This window comes from Callorhinchus milii, unplaced genomic scaffold, assembly GCF_018977255.1.
Source record: "Callorhinchus milii isolate IMCB2004 unplaced genomic scaffold, IMCB_Cmil_1.0 Scaffold11, whole genome shotgun sequence".
NCBI lineage: Eukaryota > Metazoa > Chordata > Chondrichthyes > Chimaeriformes > Callorhinchidae > Callorhinchus > Callorhinchus milii.
In genome coordinates this window covers 11,917,170-11,940,141 of record NW_024704752.1, presented here as the reverse complement: position 1 = coordinate 11,940,141, position 22,972 = coordinate 11,917,170, and the positions used below count along the sequence as shown (strand labels likewise).

The 22,972-nt window shown below is 41.4% G+C and overlaps 1 protein-coding gene across 5 annotated transcripts; it reads right to left on the bottom strand.

Moving 5' to 3' along the window:
• Positions 1-136: 136 nt before the first annotated feature.
• cep63 (centrosomal protein 63) lies at positions 137-19,278 on the bottom strand. Of its 5 annotated transcripts, none has more exons than XM_042339082.1 (14): positions 19,148-19,278; positions 15,478-15,538; positions 14,996-15,173; positions 13,598-13,693; positions 12,922-13,053; positions 12,379-12,492; positions 9,764-10,018; positions 7,362-7,507; positions 5,871-6,017; positions 4,898-5,012; positions 4,159-4,359; positions 2,984-3,189; positions 2,165-2,489; positions 137-1,450 (listed from the first exon to the last, which is right to left on the bottom strand). In XM_042339082.1, exons 2-14 carry the CDS (start codon positions 15,519-15,521, stop codon positions 1,262-1,264), a joined length of 2,148 nt encoding a protein of 715 aa, XP_042195016.1. In that variant the 5' UTR covers positions 15,522-15,538; positions 19,148-19,278; the 3' UTR covers positions 137-1,261. The 5 variants fall into 5 exon arrangements, with proteins under 5 accessions (XP_042195016.1, XP_042195017.1, XP_042195019.1 ...); XM_042339083.1 differs by lacking the exon at positions 14,996-15,173 and adding an exon at positions 14,408-14,526; XM_042339085.1 differs by lacking the exon at positions 9,764-10,018.
• Positions 19,279-22,972: the final 3,694 nt, after the last annotated feature.

Sequence of the window (22,972 nt, the reverse complement as noted above, 5' to 3'; positions counted from 1 at the left end):
TAAGAGTAAAAGTTTCAAGTCTTAAAGATCAAAGTAATTGGGTACTTTTAGCAGCTGCATACAAGTCCAATATCCACACATGCAGAAAGAAATGCTTCAATGATATTTGAAGCTACACTCGTCTGTAATCGAATTTAAAAAAGTTTATTTATAAATCTTATGTACATAAAAATAGCTTAGAATATTTCTAAAAATACTGACTCTTTTGAGGAAGATCCTTAACAAATGTGTTCAGGTTGTCCCAATGGCTTTGAGGGTCAGCACCAAGTCACACAGTGCCAAGGTCTAAGGTTTGATTCTCATCTTTTCTGATTTAATTAAATCTCAGCAGCTTGTGGAAAACTGAAATTGATCTCAAGCACCCCCCAAAATAAACTCTCAAATTTCTATCCAGTGATTCCTGAATACATACATTATAGACAGTATATAAATATACAGTATATAATATATGTAATATATTGTGTATATATTTATTTGTATTATATATTAAAAAATCTCAGGTAAAAACACAATCAGCTTGACTGCAGTGGCATCGATGGCCAATATTGGTTGCATGGGAAACTTGGGCAAGACATCAGGGAGCTGCCAACATCCATAGACAAGTGCCCCAAGAGACAGTATCTTCAAGAGATGGGTGTGTGCGGGGGAGAAAAACTTGATAAAGCAGTTTAGTTTTCAACAAGACAATGTCCAAACATCAGAAAGTGTGTGCCATCATTGGATGAAACATCAAAAGCAATACTTGATCTCATTCGCATTGTTCCATTTGCACCAAATTGTTCCACTATTTGCAGCCAGGCCTCAAATGCTAACATTTGTGTCTCGAAGCACAGTGTGCTTAATATAACATGCTGCAGGTCAGACAATGGACTACTGGAGTTCAAAACTTGGCCTGAACTACATTTTGTGCTTCAGCTTCTCCAGGGGGCTGAACTGTGCCTTGGTCACATTTTGCGAACTGAAAATCTGGCTCTGAGGAGAAAATTCATTTTGAAGGAGGGCACCAAAGTGCCTCCAAGGAGTCAGGGTCAACAATGTCCTTTAGAGCTGTAAGTTCCATCCCGCTGATGTAAAACATGGTTGCAAAGAACTAAGTGAGATGGGGATGAGAAAGAAACTGAGACAAGCAAGGATGACATTGATTTTTTTTAAAAAGAGTCCCTACTTTATGTACAGTTTCAGTTTGATAGCAACCGAAATGGTAGCAATAAAGCCCAACAACCAGACACAACAATCCCATTGTGTTCAGTAGCAGCTTCAACTAATTGGAAGCTGAGAACTGCTGTGTGGATGCAGAGGATTGTAAGTATCTAATCACTGTACTTTCACTTTCATTTTTGAGATCCTCAATATGTCTGTCTAAACGTTTTAAGAGCTTTTGTGACCGCTTCTCCTCCTCTTGAAGAAACTGTGCAGCAACTGATGTTGTTGGAGACATAACAGATGGACTCTGAAATAAAATCAACGGAAAAACAGTCAAGCTGGAGGAGGAAGCAAAAGAATGGATGGTTCAGTTCTCAGATCTAACCACTTTGCAGCGTCTCTTAAAAATTTCATCTAAATTTCCTTCATGTGTATATGAAGCTTACAAAGATTGATGATCACGTTCTTAAGCTTGCAATAATCACGTATACATTTATGGGCTTTCCAGATCAAGCTATTATTCATCAATTGTTTCACCCACAAGATACATAGACAATTCACTTTACAATATATTCTGTGAAGCACTTCGAGACATCTCAATGACATGATAAAGAGCAATATCAAATGCAAGGATTATCATCATCAACTAGCTGAGCCATACACAATTCCTAGTTTGTGCTAAATTGACTGATCTCAGCCAGTGGACGACTTGGGGTGATACAATTGGCCTCTGTATTATGGGTTCAGGGAAAAAAACATAAAGCTCTATTCAGTTTTCATTGATGCCCACAAGCACTTTAAGCAAAGTGTGGGGAGAAAAATTTCAATCAGGTATACATAGTTTCTTCATAAGACGCTAGTGTTTCTTAGATAAGCAAAACTTGCATCATTTTATGGGGACAACAGTGGATTTTAAAAATACAAAATAATTCAGTTTAAGGGAAAAGTTTAAGGGCAAAAGTTCCTTGCCTACTAATTCAGCAGGAGGTGCTTCACATTTTAAAAACAAAACTTCACTTACCAAAGGTGCAAATAGTTCACGATGTACTGAATGGGCAGATTTTACTGAAGTATCATCGGAAAAGTCAGCTTCATTCCCATCAGCAGTCAGACTGATACGTGAGGAGGGCGAGATAGCCCTGTGTGGAGATCCATGAGGAGAACAATCATAAGAGTTGCTTTGAATCGGTCCATCTGGTAAGTAAGAAGGGGAGCCAGGCTTAGGCAATGCGTGTTGCTGCTTGGAGTTGTGTTTGCATGTTTCATAGTGCTTGATCGTCTCCTCGAGCCTGGTCTGAAGCTTCTGGAGCTGCTCCTCATGCTTGTGCTGCAGATCTTGCATCCGTCTGCAAGAAAAGATGAAGCAAAGTTTTTACAATTCAGGCTTTCCATGCAGTGCATGAAGCAGAACGTCAAAACAGCTGCAAAATTTGATAATCCGAGTCCCTGACCTGCAAAGCTCCTGGGAAATATAAAACTAAATTTGTTGCATAGTTTTGTGAGCATTATTCACCCCAACAATTTGTGGCTAATGAAAACTTTACAGATAACGCGTACACATGGGATTATATTCAGATGGTTGATGCGCAAAGTGAACTAGTGACCTCACTCTCTTTCAACACACACCAGATCATTTCAATGATCATAATGTTACACATCAGGAATGCTGTTCTCCTCTCAAATTAACAGGATGAGGCAAGACACTTATTTTGTGATCTTTTGCAATCATAAGTATAGTGAAAGAGGGAACACGGAGAACAAACATATTTTGCTTAACATAAAATGTCCTAAAGGTGTTCTGAGATTTTATTGCAGCATCTTTGATAAGAAGCCTACATACCTGTCCTCTGTCTGTCTGATATCTGTCAACTTGTTCTGTATTTGTTGCAGAACCATCTCATATCTGTCTTGAGACGCCTTGGCTGAAGCCTCCAGTTTGGTTTTCATTTCAGACAGTTCTTGTTGGAGTTGCTGGTTCTCTTGTTCCAAGCTCCTCAGTGACACAGAATAGCTGTCATGCAGATCAGTGAATGAAGCATCAGATTTCTATAGGGAAATTGATATAGTTTATTCTAAATGCACACACAATGTCACGCATAAATGTCTTCTCAACCCAACCATTAGGAGCTCCCAGCAAACCTATAACATTATTGAATCCACACCCTCCACATGTGAACACCATGAATTGGTTGAAAACTCACGGCCTTATTCCTTTTCACAACACATACGAGAGAGAAAACTTTTCTAATGCTGAGCATTGGAATACTGAAGCTCAACACCATATTGATTCATAAGCAATCACATGAATTAAATCCTACTCATGAACTTTGATGAAATCATAAAATAATCCAATTGGGTTCACCTTATTTTCAATTCAATCCTTCCAATATAGTGGTGTAAATTTTTAACTGCACCCTCAGAAAGTACAGTTTTTAAGAAAAATGCTGTAATCAAATTATAAACTTGAAGGGTAATGCCAGTGCAAATTTGATTCACACAACTCTGAACTATTGGTAGTCAGCCTTTTGTGTATTGTGCTGTGCTAACAAAAAGAATAATTCAGAGGAACAAAATAAGATTATAGATGGAACAATAGATGCATTGAGCTTCCTGTCACTTTTATGACTTGAACTGAACTTGCACTGTTCCAATGAGTATACCCGATATCTGCTGTCTGAAAGTCAAATTAGCTCACTGAATCTCAAATCAAGTCTTGGAAGGCGTAGGCCACAGAGCTGGTGTCTATTACTGGAACAAATTGTAACTATTCTCATTGAAGGAAAAAAAACATGACAGAAGTGCAGCAAGGAGATACGTCATTTGCAGAATAGAGGGAACTTTGTTCTGTTCACCAGGAAACTCTCTATGCAAACACTTGATAAAAATAAAGTAGTGAAGTTCAGTTATCTAGTATTGCTATCCCTCACTTTGAGATTCTAAGGAGCGTAACAATTCACCAAAAATAGTTAAAAGGCATTGATTGGAACACATAAGCTAAGGAGCAAAGTAAATTACCACGTTATATCCTGTTGCACTCCTCTCGGCTTTCTCCATTTCACTTCGAAGCTGCCTTTCCATGTTGGAGGTGGTTGTGCTTATAGTCGCTATCGTAATGTCACGCTGGTGCAATTCTGTCGTCAACTGAGACACCTCCGCCTTCATTCCCTCCATCTCAGAGCGACGACTTTGCTCACCATGATTCAGCTGGTCTCTTAGCTTTTCAAAAGAAATGATTCCAATTAAACAAAGGACTTTTTCAAACTGATAATTTTGTCTCTTTAAGGTAAGGGAGAGGCATCAAAATTTCACTGCTTTGCAGGTACTATTCTGGTGAAATGACAAGTTGTACCACGAAGTGATAAAGTGCAATTTCAATCTGAGGAATAACAAAGTGATATTTAGAATTTGGCTGAAGCCAATGTAATTTACTTTTCCTGCTTTTGAATTAAATATTGAATGGTGGTGGAAAAGGTAATTTTGAGTAGAAAATCCTTTCAATAAGTGTAAATCATATTTGTTTCATAGCACATAACAAACAGGATCAAACAGTGAAAACAAGGAGAGAGGGAATGCAATTTAGAACAGATCTGAAACATTTGGGGCCAGGTAGGAGATATGAATGGGGACATTATACAACAGTCAGAGAAACGTTTTATTTTTACCCCCAAATAAATCAGGCAATTGACACACTGGATGTATAGCATTCCCATTGAGGAATAAAGATAATGCAACATCCTTCACATTGACATACTACCTTTTTAATGTCCTGCTTGCATTTCCTGTGATCTTCTTCAATTTGTCGCATTTCATCATGTCTCCTGGTAATTTCTTCAGTTAATCGTATGCATTGAGCATTTGATGATTCTAAACTAAAAACATTTTTGAAATGGCTTTCAAAATGAAAAAAAACTAACTGCATATTCAACTCATAGATACAGTTTACCTGACATTATTGGGAGTCCATTGTTGTTTGATTCTAAAATTCATAATATTTTATAGCTATGAAGTACACAGATCATTTCTTATAACAAAATAGGAACAGTGTTAATTCAATAGCTAAACACAGTTATTGATTAGTCAGTATATGATTCAATGATTACATCCATACTAAATGTTTATTTGTGTCAAAGCAAGTACTGTTAATGCTGAGATACTTAAAAATAATTCAAGCATCTGATATAGTGATTTACGCTGAAACGTTTCAAAGTGCTTCACAAAGTTTACTATAAGGTGTAGTGACTGCATTTTGTCGGTGAAAGTGGCAACCAATTTACACACAGTAAAGTCCCACAAACAGCCATGCAACTAATAACTAATTTTATCTGGGGAATGCTTGACCAACACATCAAGAGAGACGCTTACTCTTTAAAATAGTGAAATCGGAACTTTCACATTCCATCTGAACAGGGACACAAGAACTTGATGTCATGTTTCATTCAAAGGACAGTATCTCCAACAATGCAGCACTGGAGTATCAGCCCAGACCAAACTCAAAATCCTGTAGTAAACGTATAGGAATGCAATTCTTTCCAAACCATGCCAAAATGTACTACCCAATGAATAATATTGTTCCCAGACACAAAGCTCAGTTCAAAACACTAATATTAATGATGCTCAAAGTTTCTTCATTACATGGCTAACAAAGAGCAGAAAGCAAACAAAGTAATTCAGCTTTCCTAGTTTTCATTCAGGTCATGTTCCATCTTTGAAAATGGCCAAGCATTTACCTTTTCTGAAGATGTGTAACTTCAGCCTTTAGGATCTCCTCACCCTTTAGGCTTGCCTGGAGTTGCACTTGCACACGCTGTAACTCAGTCTGGCTATGGGTGACATCACTGGACTGATGAAGCAGCAAGCTTTCCTCCAATGATTTCCTAAGACATAGAGTACAAGATTTCTTTTGAAAAATACTATCAGCTTCAAAAGACAGGGGGACACCAGGAGAAACTCCCATCTCTTTTTTCGCTGTTGAGATTATGAAAACGGTATTTGGAACATCTGCCTTTATTGCTGCAGTTGTCCAATCCTTGTAGCAAGCAGTCTTACACGGTTGCGATGACTCATGACATTGTTGGCGGGGGGGGGGGGGGGGGGGATGGCGAGTGGTGGGGGAGAGATGATATGAGGTGATGAGTGCCTGGGAAGTGGAAGCTTATATTTTTAAAAATCAAAAGCTTTCTGGGAATTTCCAGAGATTTGAAGGCTCTACAAAAGCATTAAGTATTCAACCACTGATGTACAGTAGGTTGTTGCATTACCCAAACCACTTAAACTGACAAGCAGTAACTGGACACCACCATTCATAGAATGTTACGGCACAGAAGGAGGCCATTCGGCCCATCGAGTCTGTGCGGCTCTTTGACAGAGCAAGTCACTTTCACTAACCCCAATCACCAGCTTTCTCCCCATAACCCTGCAAACCTGTCTTCCCCAGATACCTATCCAGTTCTCTCTTAAAAGCTGTTATCGAATCGGACTTCACTACCCTTTCAGGCAGATCATTCCAAATTCGAACAACTCGCTGAGTGAAAAAATTTCTTCTAACCTCCCCTCTGCTTCTTTTGGTAGATATCTTAAGAATGTGACCATGGGTCACAGACACACCTACCAGCGGAAACAGCTTGTCCCTATCTCACCTGTCGAAACCTTTCATGATCTTGAAGACCTCTATCAGGTCCCCGCGTAACCTTCTCTGCTCTAATGGGAAAAGTCCTAACTTCTCCAGCCTGTCCTCATAGCTAAGGTTCCCCATTCCTGGTATCATTCTCGTGAATCTCCTCTGCACCCTTTCCAGTGCCTTAAGGTCCTTCCTGAAGTAAGGTGCCCAGAACTGGACGCAGTACTCCAGCTGAGGCCTAACCAATGTTTTGTATAGCCTCCCTACTCTTATACTCTATGCCCCTACTAATAAACCTCAGTACACCAAATGCCTTTTTTACTGCCTTATCTACCTGCCCCGCTACCTTTAATGATTCGCTTACTTGAACACCCAGATCTCTCTGTACGTTCACCCCCCTTAAGATTGAGCTACCAAACCTATATTGCCTTCTATCATTCTTCCTACCTAAGTGTATCACCTCACACTTATCCACATTGAAATCCATCTGCCACATGTCAGTCCATTCCACCCTTCTGTGTATGTCGGCTTGCAGTTGGTTACAGTCCTCCTCACTATTTACTACCCTACCTAACTTTGTATCATTCTATCAACCATTTACCTGGCAGCTATCTCCATGGCATTAAGGAGCTCATTGGTCCTTGCCAGCTCCTTGTGCAATTGCTGCTGTTGATGTTCTGCATTCTGAATGATGTCCTCTTGTGACCGGAGCATGGTGTTCAGTTCCTTATTTTCCTGTGTTAATGTCTGTTAAGTAAGGACATTTTCAAAATAATTCCAACAGAGTAGTTTTCACCAGGGTCATTCAAACCTTAAACAGCCCTAACATGAAAAATGGAATCTTTCCTTTCTAAAATGAAAAAACATACTTCTTGTACTGGGCAGGATTTCACTTTTGAAAACACTTAATTTTCCAGGTCCTATACATAAAATTGCAAAGAGACGTAGTCATTTTAACTGAATGGTGTGGTTAGTGATTGCTAAACTGAGAGGAAAAGAGAAAAAACTTGCAATATTTAAACTGCATATGCGCAGTTAACAATCTGTTGCGTCCCAAGGCTGTATTAGCGCAGCTCTTCACATAAACATAACGTGGCACAAAACAATTCACCACTTTCCAAAAAGGGTTGCATGTTTCACCATCAGGAGTGGGAACCCTGGCTAATTTTCATCTCTCCAGACCAGGGGGCAGAAAATAATTGCAGTGCCCCACAATCATTCTGAGATCTGTTAACTCAGTACAGATCAAGATCATACTGATCTGTATGATTCAGTACTACAACAGCTGATGCATTTATACATTAATGCACCAGAATGAAAAACAATAGTTAATTGTACCAAACTTGACCTTGAGAGTTCCAACACAATCTTTTAGATCATATCAAACCTGAGATAGATATACTATATTATGATAGTTTTGCAAAGTTTCCACATTTATCTCTTCAATTATCACTGATATTTAATATAATTTAATTTGAGGCTCTATGTATACTGCTTGCAATTGTAAATTCCTGCTGCCTGTAACATGGAAATATTTTAAATGGAAAACATTGAAATGAAGTCATGGAAAATTGCCCTTTATTTTCACAAAGCAATCCCAGTTTGACACAGTTCCATCGAAGATTGCTTTTTCAGCTAATCTACAAATCTCAACAAAAGAACTTTCATGTCTTTTGGTCCATCACCAGACAACTCAGTGAAGTGTCAGCTGAGAATAAAACTATTTACAGCCTTAGCAGATTTAACATTATGGAAACTGGCACAACAATGAACAATCGACCCCCTGCAAACTGCTGACTACTTTGTAATAGTCAAAGCATGAAGAGTACACATTAAGGTTGTAAATAGCATTTGAAGATGACACTTTTGTTAAATGAAGTACATCAGTGCCTTTCATCAAAATGTATGAAGAGAAATAAGTTTGAGATATAAAAACATAGGTGTTGCATAAAATACCACAAGATCTAGACATATGTAAAGGCCATTCAGTTCCACCTTGCTTACTCTATTTAAATACATCCATGACCAGATCAGATCATTTTCGTCTACGTCTATTATGATTAAGCTTGTATCCCTCTGTTCATGGGTTAAGTCAGGAATCTATTTATTTCCTTTTTTAATGAATGGCTTCACGGGCAGTCTTCCCTACGAGTTACCAGCACTCAAGGTCACTTTTTTTGGTTATTCTCTAAAATTCAGCAGAACTTCCAGATGCAACGATTCCTTTCACATGTTCAAAAGCTCTGATTGCACCATCTTCTCTTCTCCCAGACCCACATTTACATCTTTATGAACAGAATACACGTAGATTTCGTTCCTCTAGTCTCTCTGATTCAATGAGATTGGATGTCTATTATTTCATGAATTGAGATTAATGCACACAAGTGAAGGATCTCACATCAGCAAAGGCTCATTGGATCAAATGTGAAGGTTTGCCTACAAATACACAGTTGCTACACTTCACAGTAACATTCTGTAAAGTGCTTTGAGACATCTTCACAATGTGGTACGATGCTATATCAAATGAAAGGATCAGGATTATTATTTTGTAAATAAGAAAACTATCAACTCAAAAGAGTGAATCAAAAAAAATGAGACCTAGAGTGTCTCACTGTCTAGATCTTGTTTCAGGCCACAACCATTTACTGTTTTTTCCCCCCCAAGTCCCACAAACTCAAACTGCAATTCAATTGCAATAGCTCAAGTCAGTATAATAGCACTAGATTGCTGTTTATTGCATAAGTCAACACAAAGCTATTCCTCACTCTTTGCTTCTTCAATTTGTATTCAGATTTCCTAATTTGCTGGCACAAATCATTTCTTCACATGCACCACACCAATTCCATTCATTATCTAATCATGGATCATCACCCCTCCCCCTCCCTCTGTTTTTATTTCCGGTTTGTGAAAGTAGGAATCGTGCCCATTTTGTCAAATAATCTTAAATGGGCCCTTTTTCACAAAAGGAAATAAATCTCAATCAGGAAAGCGGTCTCCTCCAACCTGTACAAGTTTTTTCAATTGTCGCAGTTCTTCCTGGAGCTGACACTGATCCTCTTTAAGATGTTGGTTCGCTCCTTTTAATTTGTCTATGCTCATGTCCAGGCGCTCTGAGGACATGTCATTTGCACAGATTGTGTCATTGGCTCGCTCCAACTGGTTCTTCAAATGCTGAATTTCTGATTGACTGAGTCGTTCCTTCTGTTCAATGAGCTGTTTCTGACTACTGAGCTGAGTCTGATACTTTACAGTCTGTTGCTGATGGGGAGGACAAAACAGAAGGGAAGCACAAACAAAGAAACAAGGCTTAAGAGCAAATAAAAACACAAAACTCTACAGAAAAGGCTGAAATCAAACCACCTTGCCAATTAAAACGAATCACTCCATACAGGTCAAATCATACCATAACGATGCTCACAATTCAGCCAGCCAAATCATTTCAATTAGATTTTTCTCTATTCAATGGGAACATATGGGAAAAGGAATGCATTTATTGAAAAGATTTTCTACTCAAAAGGACCTTTTCCACCCCATACAATATTTAATTCAAAGGCAGAAAAACAGGACAGAAGCACTAAAATTTACCTCTCCACTCCTGAACTTTTAATATTTATTTTTGACACTTCTTTTAATTTTAGGCTTTAATTACTGATCTACTACACCTGCAGCTTTTCTCTGAAGCCAAATAAAAGAGGAAACATGGACCAGCCAGCAGCCCGTCACTGAATGTCTCACCATTTATTGCTGTCTATAAACTAAAACCGAGACGCTCTGCATGTTAAACAACAATACGACATTTATACGACAAGTATCCTGCTGCTGGCACTTTCTATCTTGTCCCGATGTGCATACGCATTCCACATGCAGAGGCAACAGCAGCTGAAACAATAAAAACAGTGCACCCTGCTGTCACTGAGTGTGCTGACCACCGTGGGCTAAACAGGAAGCCAACAGGAAGCCCACCCTGACAGGCCAACAATGCACCGCTGGCATCGCTCGTCTCTGTGAAGGTTTTGCAGCCAGAAACTAATAGGTGCAACTCATGACTCAATTGCACGTGTACAAGTGATATTCTGAAGTGTCCTACATTATAAATAGGGCATACATTTCATTTTTTCGGCACAACAAAAGAGCCACAGAAAAAATGCACTTCAGCTTAATCACTTGCAAGTCCCTTATAATAAAAAGCAATTTAAAAAGGCTCTTGGTATTGATCCTCCCACACATATCCCCATGCTTCAAATCCAGTGGTCGTAAGCAACACAACACTGTCATTTACTAACAAAAGGCTGCTAACTGCTCAGTAAGAGAAAGCAACTGCTTTGAAACTGAATTTTTAAATCAATTCATCAGCATTGTAATATAGTATCTTCCACAAAATTCAGCCACTAATTGCACCACCTTGCAAATAACTCAATTAACGAAAGTAAATGACTCTTTGCGGGTGGGAAGCCTAATTATTACCTTCAAAAAGACAGGGGATGGTGAGAGTTGGGGTTAACCCATAAAGACTTTCTGTGCCTCAGCCCCATAACCACCAAAAAATTTTAGGAAGTGAGGCATCAAGTGGCAAGCTTTTTCTTTCAAAAGTGGGTATTTTTTATACTTGAGGAGGTAATCACAAAGCTCCATTCCTGGCATATTCCTTTAAATATAAGCTGCATGAAGCCTGCAGCAACTCTAAGATCTAACATAACAGACAGCAAGAACCGGTGACAAATTCCAGCTGGTATGAGACAAAACAAATTATAACATATTCTTTTTCTTAATCTCAGCCAGGTGTGCACGATACAGTGCTGCATTCACTTAAAATTCGAAGTTAAGACCATGTAAACTGAACTAAAGTTATTTCGTTTTTCACATTTATGTGATCAATGGATGAAATTGGGCTGTTAAAAGTCTCAAAACAATTGTAAAACAGTTGTTTAATCGGTCCAGTGTTTTTCGTGAAAGTTCAAATACCGAGTTCCGATAACAACCTGAACCACCGCTGTTGTGGAATTTCTACCATTATATTGCACAACATCGGCCCACTTAGCTGCTCAGCTCCTACAAAACTATAACTAACAGACAACAGATGTTCTCAGACATTTAACAGGGCAAAGGCGGTTGCTGAAACCCTGAACTGCATTACACATCTGCACCACTCTGAAACACTGTATGCCTCCAACCGTGCTTCAATTGGAAATAGTTTGTACCCCTGTAGAACAAAAGCAGGCATCAACAGAGAACAGATTTGGCACCGATGTCCACAAGCTTCCATCACCTGGTCACACTCACCATCTTCATTAAAACACCATCTCGTAGCAAATAAGCAAAAATACCAACAGGAACAACAAAAATAAAAGTTCAAGAACAGATATCAGGTGTATGGCAGCCGCATATAGTGGTTGAGATAATTGGGGCAATTGTTAACCTCTCAAGCTTTGCCACTGCAGTTTAGATCATCCAAACACTTTGATGAGATTATTACCAAAAAATCATTCAGCAGTTTACATTTTTCTGTATAAAAGCCGTAAAAAAAAAATTAAAGAGAGCAATAGTCAAAAATAAAAAGTCGATCCTAACACATTTGACACATTCCCTGTAACCAGACCCTTTTGTAGAAAGTGCTGTACCTGCACGACTTTGCACTGCTCCAACAGCAACTTTCTTTGCTCTTCCAGAGAAGCCACCTGCTGATGATACTGAAGTCTCTGCTTGTCCCAATCCAGCGACTTCTGTCGGAATTCCTGAAATCAATTTGGAAGCAGTTGTAAAAGAAAACAAGCCAGGATTCCAGCTCTTCATCACAAAAAATGATCCACGTTTCTAGAGATGATCTCTTTTGAATGGCAAGGAAGAAGAGTGGGTAAAGAATTATGAACAAAATTTCAGCATCTTTTTGGTTTGCACAGTTCAGTTTCAGTCATGACTTCGACTAAGCCTTCAGGAGAGCTTAAAACAACCTTTGAAATTACAGAAAGTTTTCAAACCATTACATTCAAACACTGAACCCAAACCAATCAAATTTCATACTGTCATCAAGTATGACCTTCAATCAGGACTCTACTTAACATCACTCTACCTTCCTCTTTCAGATATTATTCAAATGGCTGTACATTTGAGATTTTTAAAATCGGCCTTCACACCATTTATAAAATCTTTATGAGTTTGTTTACCTCAATCTTCTTGTTCAACCTGGTGAGTTCAGATTTGCTTTCTTTATTTCCTTCCCTGCTCTTGATTTCCTCCCTCTCTTCCTTCAACTGTCGTTTCTGCAACTTCTTGTAGCTTTTCATCAACTCCCCAAGCTGAAAACAGGTAAGACTGATTACAAAATAAAATTGGAGAAAATATGGTTTTCAAGAGAAGCTTTTTTGCTCTAATCCCATCTCATTTCCTCAATATACATCAGTTACAAACCAGAAGACAACATTATCTTTTTGTAATAAGCTGAATTCTGCTTCTCCATAGCAAACTGTTTTGGAGCTCTAAAACACTACATTACCATGAAACTGTACACTAGAAGGAAAACTGAATGAAACCTTTTAGTAAAGCATTAAACAAATTTGCTGAGTTTTTTTCGGGTTGTAGCCCAATTGCAGACTTTGGAGATCATAAATAAGGCAATTTTGCAATTTCCTTAACATCAGTCATTTAACTAATTCACAGCCAGTTATCACCTCCCCTCTTCCCACCCAAATAAAATAGACACACATCATGACAGGCTCATAACTCGGTCGGTCAAGTGATAAAAGATGGTTCCTATTGGAGCCCAAGCTCCACTTATGGGATCTTCAGTCATAGATCCACGGCTGAGATTTTTGATAAAACATATTTGACATTTTACTCTACCTCTTCCTGAAAATTCTTCAGCTGGCTTTCATACTGCACCACCATGCCCTGCTGAACCTTTTCCATTTTGAGCAACTGGTGTTGCAGAATCCCCATCTGTTAAACAATAAACAAACTTAGGCAACATACTGGAGGGTATCCAACACTTGTAGAATCACACAATAGAGGAGGCAAACGAGGAGCAAAATATCTTTAAGGGGTAGAAAGGGAAAAAATAGCAAAGGGAAAATAATTGATGCAAAAAAAATCTCTTGCTTTGAAGACAAACTTGAAAGTCGGAATATTTAGTGCAAACTTTTCAAATTAGATCAGACATTGCAAAGCAGTAATGCCATCTAGAGGCCCGAATTAGCATTGAACACAATGTAGTAGTAGGCTGCGAGAGACTGTTCAGTTGCATGTTTAAAGGAAAAGGTAAATGTAGGAGAAAGTACTTCCGATGGAAATTACTGCACCCATCCAGTTATCACAGGAAGAATTTGATTTTGAATCTCTTTTCCTCGACTCCTCTGTTCCCCACCCTATTGTTTCAGACCTCAAATTACCGAGGAATCATTATACAGCAGGTTCCTTCTGCAGCAAATAGAAAACATCAACTACCTGGACATTAATGTAACTGCTGTTCAGTTCCCCATGAAATTAATTTTCCACTCTCTGAAACCTCCCAATAGGTAATCGGGATATGAAAAGGATGCCAGTCACCCTGCACTTTGGAGATATTAGTTACAGAACTCTGTACTGAAACTGATGTTTTTTGTTCACTAGATGGGTGGAGTACTTCAGACTGAAAGTTCCTCCCCCCGCACTTACTTTCTCCTGTAAAGAGTGGCGTCGTCTCAATGGGGGGTTTTCTGACAAGCCCATTTTATGCAATGTTCCAACAATGGCGCTATGTTGCCTGCAATAAGTTTGTATCATGGAAGCCATACCTGTAGCAATGCAAAATTCACAGGGTAGGAGTCCTTTTCACAAAAACATATTTGTATATGATATCATTCACACTCTCTTTACATACAACACTCAGAAAACTTTCCTCTGTCCAACTTCAAAAAATACTTCAAAGATGAAAAATATTTAGGTTTTGCACAAGTTATTGGATATGCTGCAAGCAGCAGTAATTTCCTTGTACAGTCCAGTCCTAACCTTATGGCAAAAACATTTGCTAAAGACGACAGTTCAGTGCTAGAGAGAAAAATATTTTTACATTAGACGATACAGCAAGGAAACAGGCCATTTTCCCCACCTGACCCTTGTGAGTGTTCATCCTCCACACAAGCCCCCTCCCTTCCTATTCCCTTAATCCACACCTATATTTGTGGATTAAATGACAACTTGTGGAAGTTACCAATGAGGAAATATGAGTGCATAAGGTTTACCAGGAGGGCACATGAAAGCTACCTCTTTGCATTTCTGGTCCAGTAAAGCTTGAGTCGCAGTGAGCTCCCGTTCTCTGACATCCAGGGTGTTTTCCACAGCCTGCAACTGAGTTTCCCATTCGGATTTCTTGTTAGCCACCATGATATCAATCTGTCTCATCAACTCTTGTAACTCAGCCTCACAGCCAGTGAGGGTATTGCTACAAATTAAATATGGTGAATGTCAGCAAAACTCTCTCACTTCCATTTTCTTTCCTGCCTCACACACATACTCTCTCTCCCCTAGCTTTTTAAAAAAAAATTATATACGACTTCCAAATCTGGCAAGTAAATTTAACTTTAATGTTTCCTTTTATATTCTCCATCAGGTGCAATCATATTTCATCAATATCACTAAAACACTTACAACACATTAATGTGCAAACTGCACACCAGAATCAGTATTTATTAATTGGCACAAATGAACAAATTACTGACAGAAGACAAGCCAGTCATTTTACTTACCCTCCGTGTACATGATTCTGCATTGCTTCCAGTAAAGCCTCCATTCCCCACCACAGCACAACTGTTAAAACAAAATACATGAAGGTGGGGATTGTCAGTAGGTTATTGTTTTTTTAAAAAATAACTGAAAACAATAATCTCTTAAAACATTCAAATTCTACAAATTATGTAAACCTTAACTGTAGAGCTCAACAGCCACCGCCATGCAGGAGTTTAAACTATGCGCAAGAAATTCAGACCAGCAGTGGACAGCGCATTATGCAGAGGATATAAAACAAAATCCTAAAGTCAATGTTCTGCACCAGCTCACAAACAGACTGAAACTGCTGGGATAACTGAGTTCATGAGATGGAATCCACAGTGATTTAATAAATAAAGTATCACACTGAGTTGTTCATACAAATATGCAACAGACCATTTACCAGAGACAAAATGGGGCTTTGCACACTCAGGAATTCAAGCTCAATTTTTGCCAACTGTGGCTGGAGGCTGCAATCTGTTTCACGGACCATATTTTGTTTCCCCCCATCCCCTCCTAAAGGTATCATTTCACAAGCACTTCGCCCAAGCAACAATTCTTCACATTCAATACTAGTCAGTGAGTGGCAGCAGGATATGCAGTTATGGAAATAAACAGCTTGATCTAGTCTTTGTCTAGCATCTTTATATTATAAATATATTATATAGAATATATTTACAGTATATGCTGTGTCACGCTTTGAGACTGTTGAAGACGTGATAAGGTGCTATATCAAAAGCAAGAATGATTATCTCCACATAAAGATGAATTTTATACAAGAATCGCATAGTCTTGATTAGGAGCATGGACCCTGGATCATTTGATATCTGCCAAGCTTATGCCAAATGTACCACAGTGTTGATGATCTTGGAGGCAACAAAATGGACATCAGTGTCGGGGATAAGGTGGGGGGGGGGGGGACTAAAAATGGTGTGAAAAACAGCAATATTAGCCAGAGCTCGAGTCCACATGTGAAAAACAGGTAACAGAGAACCACTTTTAGCAGGCTAGGTAACTTCCTAATGCCAAATATCCACACAAAACAATCAAATCCCCCAAAAGGTCCAGCATCCAGAAACAAAAACATTTATCTTGCGTGATGAACAAACAATTTCCAGGCAAACACTTGTCCGAACAATTTTTTTTCTCCTCAATGCTGCTAATGCTGCTAAGATATGCAATCGTGGGAGACATCAGAGTATCTTTTGACATCCACAACATATAACATAAAACATTTCTGGTTCCTTAAACAGCTTTCAAGATACCAATAACTATTTGCTGATTTTTTTCCCTTCCCTTGCCAAGGGAACTTAGGTCCGGCACAGGTAACACTGACAACCACTAACATAGAACACATCAAATCGTCAAAGCTCAGTTTCACATTAGCAGGTATCCTTAAAACTGAGCCATCAGAGGAGCTCTGACAATGTTTACCAACAGTTTGAACATTGCTATGATAGATAAAAGCTTCAGGTTATTCCCAAATTCAAAATATTTTGTCATTCTTTACCTCAAATAATACATATTGAAGAAGCGGTCAAAATGATCTGCTGATGCTAAAACAAATTATAGAACAAGAAACTAAACAGACACAAAAAAAATAAACTAAAGCCTAAGAAAAAAGATGCGCACAACACAAAAATCAGAAGAAACAGCATTTGTATGACATTGCTAGAAATATGAAGTTATACTTTCAGCTTGACTGTCACAATACGCTTTATTTCCTTTTTACCTACATCACTACGCCTCACAACCCTACCAAGTGTGCCTGAAGAGGTGATACAAAATTGTAAGCTTTGTTTTGTAAATTAACAAATAAAACATTGACGCAGTGAATGAAGAATCAGCTCCCTATGGCAAAGAATGTCACAAAGTAGATCCACGATTGTGGTTCAATCCGTTCACAGAAAGTTTCTGCTCTGCCATTAGGCGAAGGGTAATCTCAAGCAAGAGCAGAGTGAAAAAGTTTAGATTTTCTGCTGCTCTCAGCCTGGTAATAGAGTGAGACTTGGAAGCATGAAAAGAATACAAGGCAGGTGGAGTGGGGAATGATAAAAAGTAGTGAACAGAGTTATGATGAAAACAGATGGAATTCTGTTTCTGATCAGAAACAATGACGAAGCTCTGTGACCGAATTACACTTGACTGCTGTCCATTATTCTCACTTTACACTTGTCATCTCACGCTGTGCCATTGTGACTCCTGTAAACCAAACAAAGCCCACAACCCTGATAGATGAGCAGGAAGTGAGCACAAAACAGGTCACAAGGCGGCACCTGTAGCTGGAGGCTTAGGTTACAGACAGAATATGGATTCCAGATTTACACTGAAAATGAAGATTTACACTGAAAATGAAAGGGCGAATACAATGACACTGAGGAAGAAAGCTCATTTCTCTCTCGAGTGGAGGGGTGGAGTCTCAAGAGGAGCATAAACATCTCCACAGAGAAGAGGGGCGGAATGGCCAGTTTCGAGGCGATACAGCCTCCAGCTTTTCCACAAGGAATCCAGACCGTGGGGGAACATAACAATAACAATGCTTGCATCTGATATCGCACCCGATCACGGGTGTCGAGGCATCTCAAAGCGCTTCGCGGGATATGCTGTAAAATGGATTGACTGTATTTTGTGGGTGAACGTGGCAGGTCAGTGTGCGCACAGCAACGCAACGCTGAACAGGCGTGGAGCGAACTACGTGTACAGTACGGAAAACAAACACAAAAAAATTGCTGTGCCGTACATTAAAGCACATAAACATAAGACAGTAACAGATATAAAAAGGGTAAGGGAGTGGGTGGTGGGGGGGGGGTGGAAGTGGGGGGTTAAGACTTCTTTACCTACACCGACATGGCCATTCCTCACCTACAAGGCCATTCACGGCCTCGCTCCCTCCTACCTCTCCGACCTACTATCCCCCTACCTGCCTGCCCGTACCCTCCATTCCTCTGGCTCCGGTCTGCTCCACATCCCCCGCCCCAACCGCCCTACCATCGGTGTCCGCGCCTTCAGCCTCTCAGCCCCGAGGCTCTGGAACTCCATCCCCAGTGCCTTCACCGCCTCCTCCCTTTCCTCCTTCAAGGCCGGTCTCAAGACCTTTCTCTTTGACCTTCAGCCTTCAGCTCCGCTCTCGACTCTCTACCCCCTCCTCGCTCCCTCCCTCCCCTCACCCTGACCATTTCCCCCCCCCAATGCTCGGGTCCCGACCCAACTGTCCAGCGCCTCGGGACGTCCTCCCGACGTGAAAGGCGCTCTGTAAATACAATCCTGTTATTGTTGTTGTTGTTGTTGACGCAGAGGTTGGTGAGAAATGTGGAACTGAGTGACGGACGGACGGAAGCAGTGGGTGAAGCGGACAGACGTATTTGATAAGAATGACTTAATGAGAGACCGTAAGGGAAAAGGAATAAGTAGAAGGGGGGGGGAGGGGAGGGGGGATTAATTGGGAGGGGTGGGGGCTCACATGGGGGTATAAACACCAGCACAGACTGGTGGAGCCGAGCTCTAAGGGTCTCTGTGTGTGTGTGTGAGTGAGTGAGTGAGAGAGAGAGAGAGTGAGTGAGAAGGACCGACTGTGAAGTCTGTGTGAAACAAAACATAATATTAAACGGTAACAAGAGTCAGACTCCGCTGTTGTCTCCCTCTCTCCCGCACCTGGTCCACACCGACACGATCCCGGGCAGCAGCTCAGCTCAGCTCAGCCCCCGCCAGGCCCAGGCCCAGGCTCTAGGCCCTGATCCCCGGGGCTCGCCTCCCGCCTCCCGCCGCTGGGCCAACCCCTCCCCGCCCTCCCGCGCACCAGGACCCAGAGCCGCGGCGGCTGCGGGTTGTTCTGTGCGGAGGCTGTTTTCGGGCACTACGCGGCGCCAATCTTCAGGGCCGCCATCACCACAGCGCGGGACACCCCCCTCCCCCCGCTGCACTGCGCCTGCGCCCGCGCCCGAGTGCACCCTGGGAAATGTAGTCCCTATCCACCCACCCACCCCCCAATCCCCCCCCACCCTCACCCCCATATCCCCCCCACCCTCCCTCACCCCCCAATCCGCCCCCACCCTCACTCCCCAATACCCCCCCACCCTCCCTCACCCCCAATACCCCCCCACCCTCCCTCACCCCCAATCCCACCCTCACCCCCAATACCCCCCCTCCCTCACCCCCATGCCCCCCACCCCCCCCATACCCCCCCAACAGCCTCCCTCACCCCCAATACCCCCCCACCCTCACCCATACCCCCCCTCCCTCACCCCCAAACCCCCCTCCACCCCCCCCATCCCCACCACCCAATCCCCCCCCCACCCTCACCCCCATACCCCCTCCACCCTCCCTCACCCCCCAATACCCCCCACCCTCACCCCCATACCCCCCCCAACAGCCTCCCTCACCCCCCAATCCCCCCCCACCCTCACCCCCAATACCCCCCCAACAGCCTCCCTCACCCCCCAATCCCCCCCCACCCTCACCCCCATACCCCCCCACCCTCCCTCACCCCCAATACCCCCCCACCCTCCCTCACCCCCAATACCCCCCAACAGCCTCCCTCACCCCCAATACCCCCTCCACCCTCCCTCACCCCCCAATCCCCCCCACCCTCACCCCCATACCCCCTCCACCCTCCCTCACCCCCCAATACCCCCCACCCTCACCCCCATACCCCCCCAACAGCCTCCCTCACCCCCCAATCCCCCCCCACCCTCACCCCCAATACCCCCCCAACAGCCTCCCTCACCCCCAATACCCCCCCACCCTCCCTCACCCCCAATACCCCCCAACAGCCTCCCTCACCCCCCAATACCCCCCACCCTCCCTCACCCTAACATCCCCCCACAACACCCCAACCTTATATCCCCCCAATACCCCACCCACCCTAATACCCTCCCGCCCCCCGCACAATACCCCACCCTCACCCCCCAATACCCCAGCCCCCCTCAGCAATGGGGTCGGCCAACCTCAGATCCCAATAAACCGGAAAGACGGCATCACACCGCAATATTGTCAAACTGATCCACTCCTCAGAACCATCAAATAATAAGAGGTTTAACACGAGTGTTCCCCGGTGGTAAACATTGATTCTTTTATCAATTACGACGTCAAGAATTATTCTCAGAACCTAAAGTAAAGTACGAAAGGAAAAGAAAAGGGTAAATGGCACATCAAGTCCATTTGACCGCAATGGGACAACCTGTATCATCTCCCGAAGGAAGTATTAACCACGAGCAAAGATTGAAGACCAGCTCTGGGAAATTTCTCCTTGCCACTTGAGAATAAATTAAAGCTTCAGACCAGCAGCACTATTGTATTCAGATCTGAGCAGTTCTGTTCCAAATTTCAGATATGTTAACCAAGTATAATCCAGCAAACAGATGCGTTTTGTTAAAGTAAAGATGACTTATAGCAGTAAACGTATTGCTTTTAATACAACAAACAGTTGAGAGTACATACTACACAACCGTTTGCAGTAAAATTTTAGTAAAATTAATTAGCTTCAACTGTTTGTCAACAGCAAGTAACCATTTTGTTGTTTATTTTTTACTTGTGTGTTGTGATTGACCCACTATTTCTTTGGGTGCAAATCAGCTTCTCTGAGGAAGAGAGGGAGGTTGATATTATGAAGGAAGCAGAGACTGGAACGAATGTGAGCTAAGAAGTGTCAGATAACGAATGGCCTAGAGTTCCTGAGAGATTTAATCAGGATTCAGGAGCAAAGGTTGGTTTGAATTGAACAATTGAAATCATTAATTAAAAAATGAGGTGGAAGGGGGTCATTCAGCTGAGATGCTCGGTGGTGATTGCTGCTAAGTGGGACCTGCTCCGTTGTCTGATGGTTCAGAGGTGGATCTTATCTTGAATCAGATGTCGGATTTAATTCAGAATTTGGAATAACTTTTTTGAAGATAAGATTGAGGAACTGAAACCAATGCACTTTTTTTAAAAAAAGGTGAGATAAACGGGTAATTGCAGTTGGGGCAGATAAGGATTTCTGAATCATTCAGAGACATGTACTTTCAAGGTGCTTTGAAAAATGTAGCCATATATTGATTCATAGGATGCTGCGGTGTCTACACTGGTATTATGTACTTGAAGCACAGCATTCCCAGACACTTTTCCTATAGACTTTAATAACATGGGAGGATTCGTGCACAGTGATACTTTTGTGGTTTGATTCTTGCTTCTCTTTGCTTTGATTGCACATTGTTCGACTGTTTGTCAGGAGATGCTCTGAGTGTAAAGAGCTCAGGTGCAAATGTCTATTTGTGATTTGGTTTTACTGAGCGAGGTATAACCAAATGTAGAGTGTCTCAGGATGGAATGCCACTCTAAGTCTTCCTTATTCTCTGAGTAATCTTATATTGTGTCTGTTTGACTGGCTCATCAATTTGTCAGGTTAACTGGAAAATCATGATTACTGGGAGGAATCGGAAGAGAGCACAGGGAGCGTTCCAGCACAAAATCATATGGTGTAAGTGGATGGGGAGAATTTGCTTCAAGATTAAAAAGTCGTGCATGGGAGGTTAAATTTTTTTNGCTTCAGCTTTCCTATTCTCGATCCTGCTATCCATTTTTAATTCATTCATACATTGGTTGCTATGTCTAATTTTTCACTGAATAAAAGGTTACGTTCCTGGCAGTAGATGTCATGGTTGATATGCCAGGTTTTTCAGGTGTTGATGTCCTCGGTGCAAGGTTAAGTTTACTGATACAGCTGGGGAGAACTCAATTCCTGGCAAATGAATAGCTCTGTATGTTAATTTTAAGTTTCGAAAAACTATTTGTTGTACAAGTGGAACATTCATTAGGTAACTGGAAATTATGATTTCCCTCAAAGCTCTGACTTGGAATGGTGCATAATTCCACAAGTTCCCTCGAGTGGTAATTATTTCCATTGAAGCCTGGATAATAATTGTCAGCAGGTAAAGGTGACCTTTCACTTGAATAGAGTATCTTCTATGACACATTAAAAATCAAAACTTATTACTGTGTCTTTCAGTAGTTCATGATCTCACTAATGGGCAAAATGACTCATTTGTGTTATAATCCTGACGTATAAACGTTTGGATGATGGAGTAATTAAGGGGCAACGTTTGTGATACTGAGGGATGAGAAATAGGTTTGTAAAGAGGTCAGTCATGAATCAATCTCAGCATTTTCATCATTAAAGGTCTATAGTAGTTACTCCTGACTAGACTTGGACATCACAGAGCAACATCAGTCATTCAATCGCTAGTGAACGTCACAAGGAGGCCCAACAGAACATTCTTTTTCTAGAAGTTCATTAACATGTTGAACAGCAGAGGGCACTAAACCAAATGAATGAGTGTAGAGTTCCTTTTGGGGGGATTTTTCCCCATAACGTATTCAATAAACCCTGCAATTTTGAATGTTTACATGGGGTTCCATTAAGCAAAAGGACCCAATGTAATCCAAGTCCTTCGGCAGTAGTGAAACATTACAGATTTGGTCAACCAAAAGTTATGAATAGTC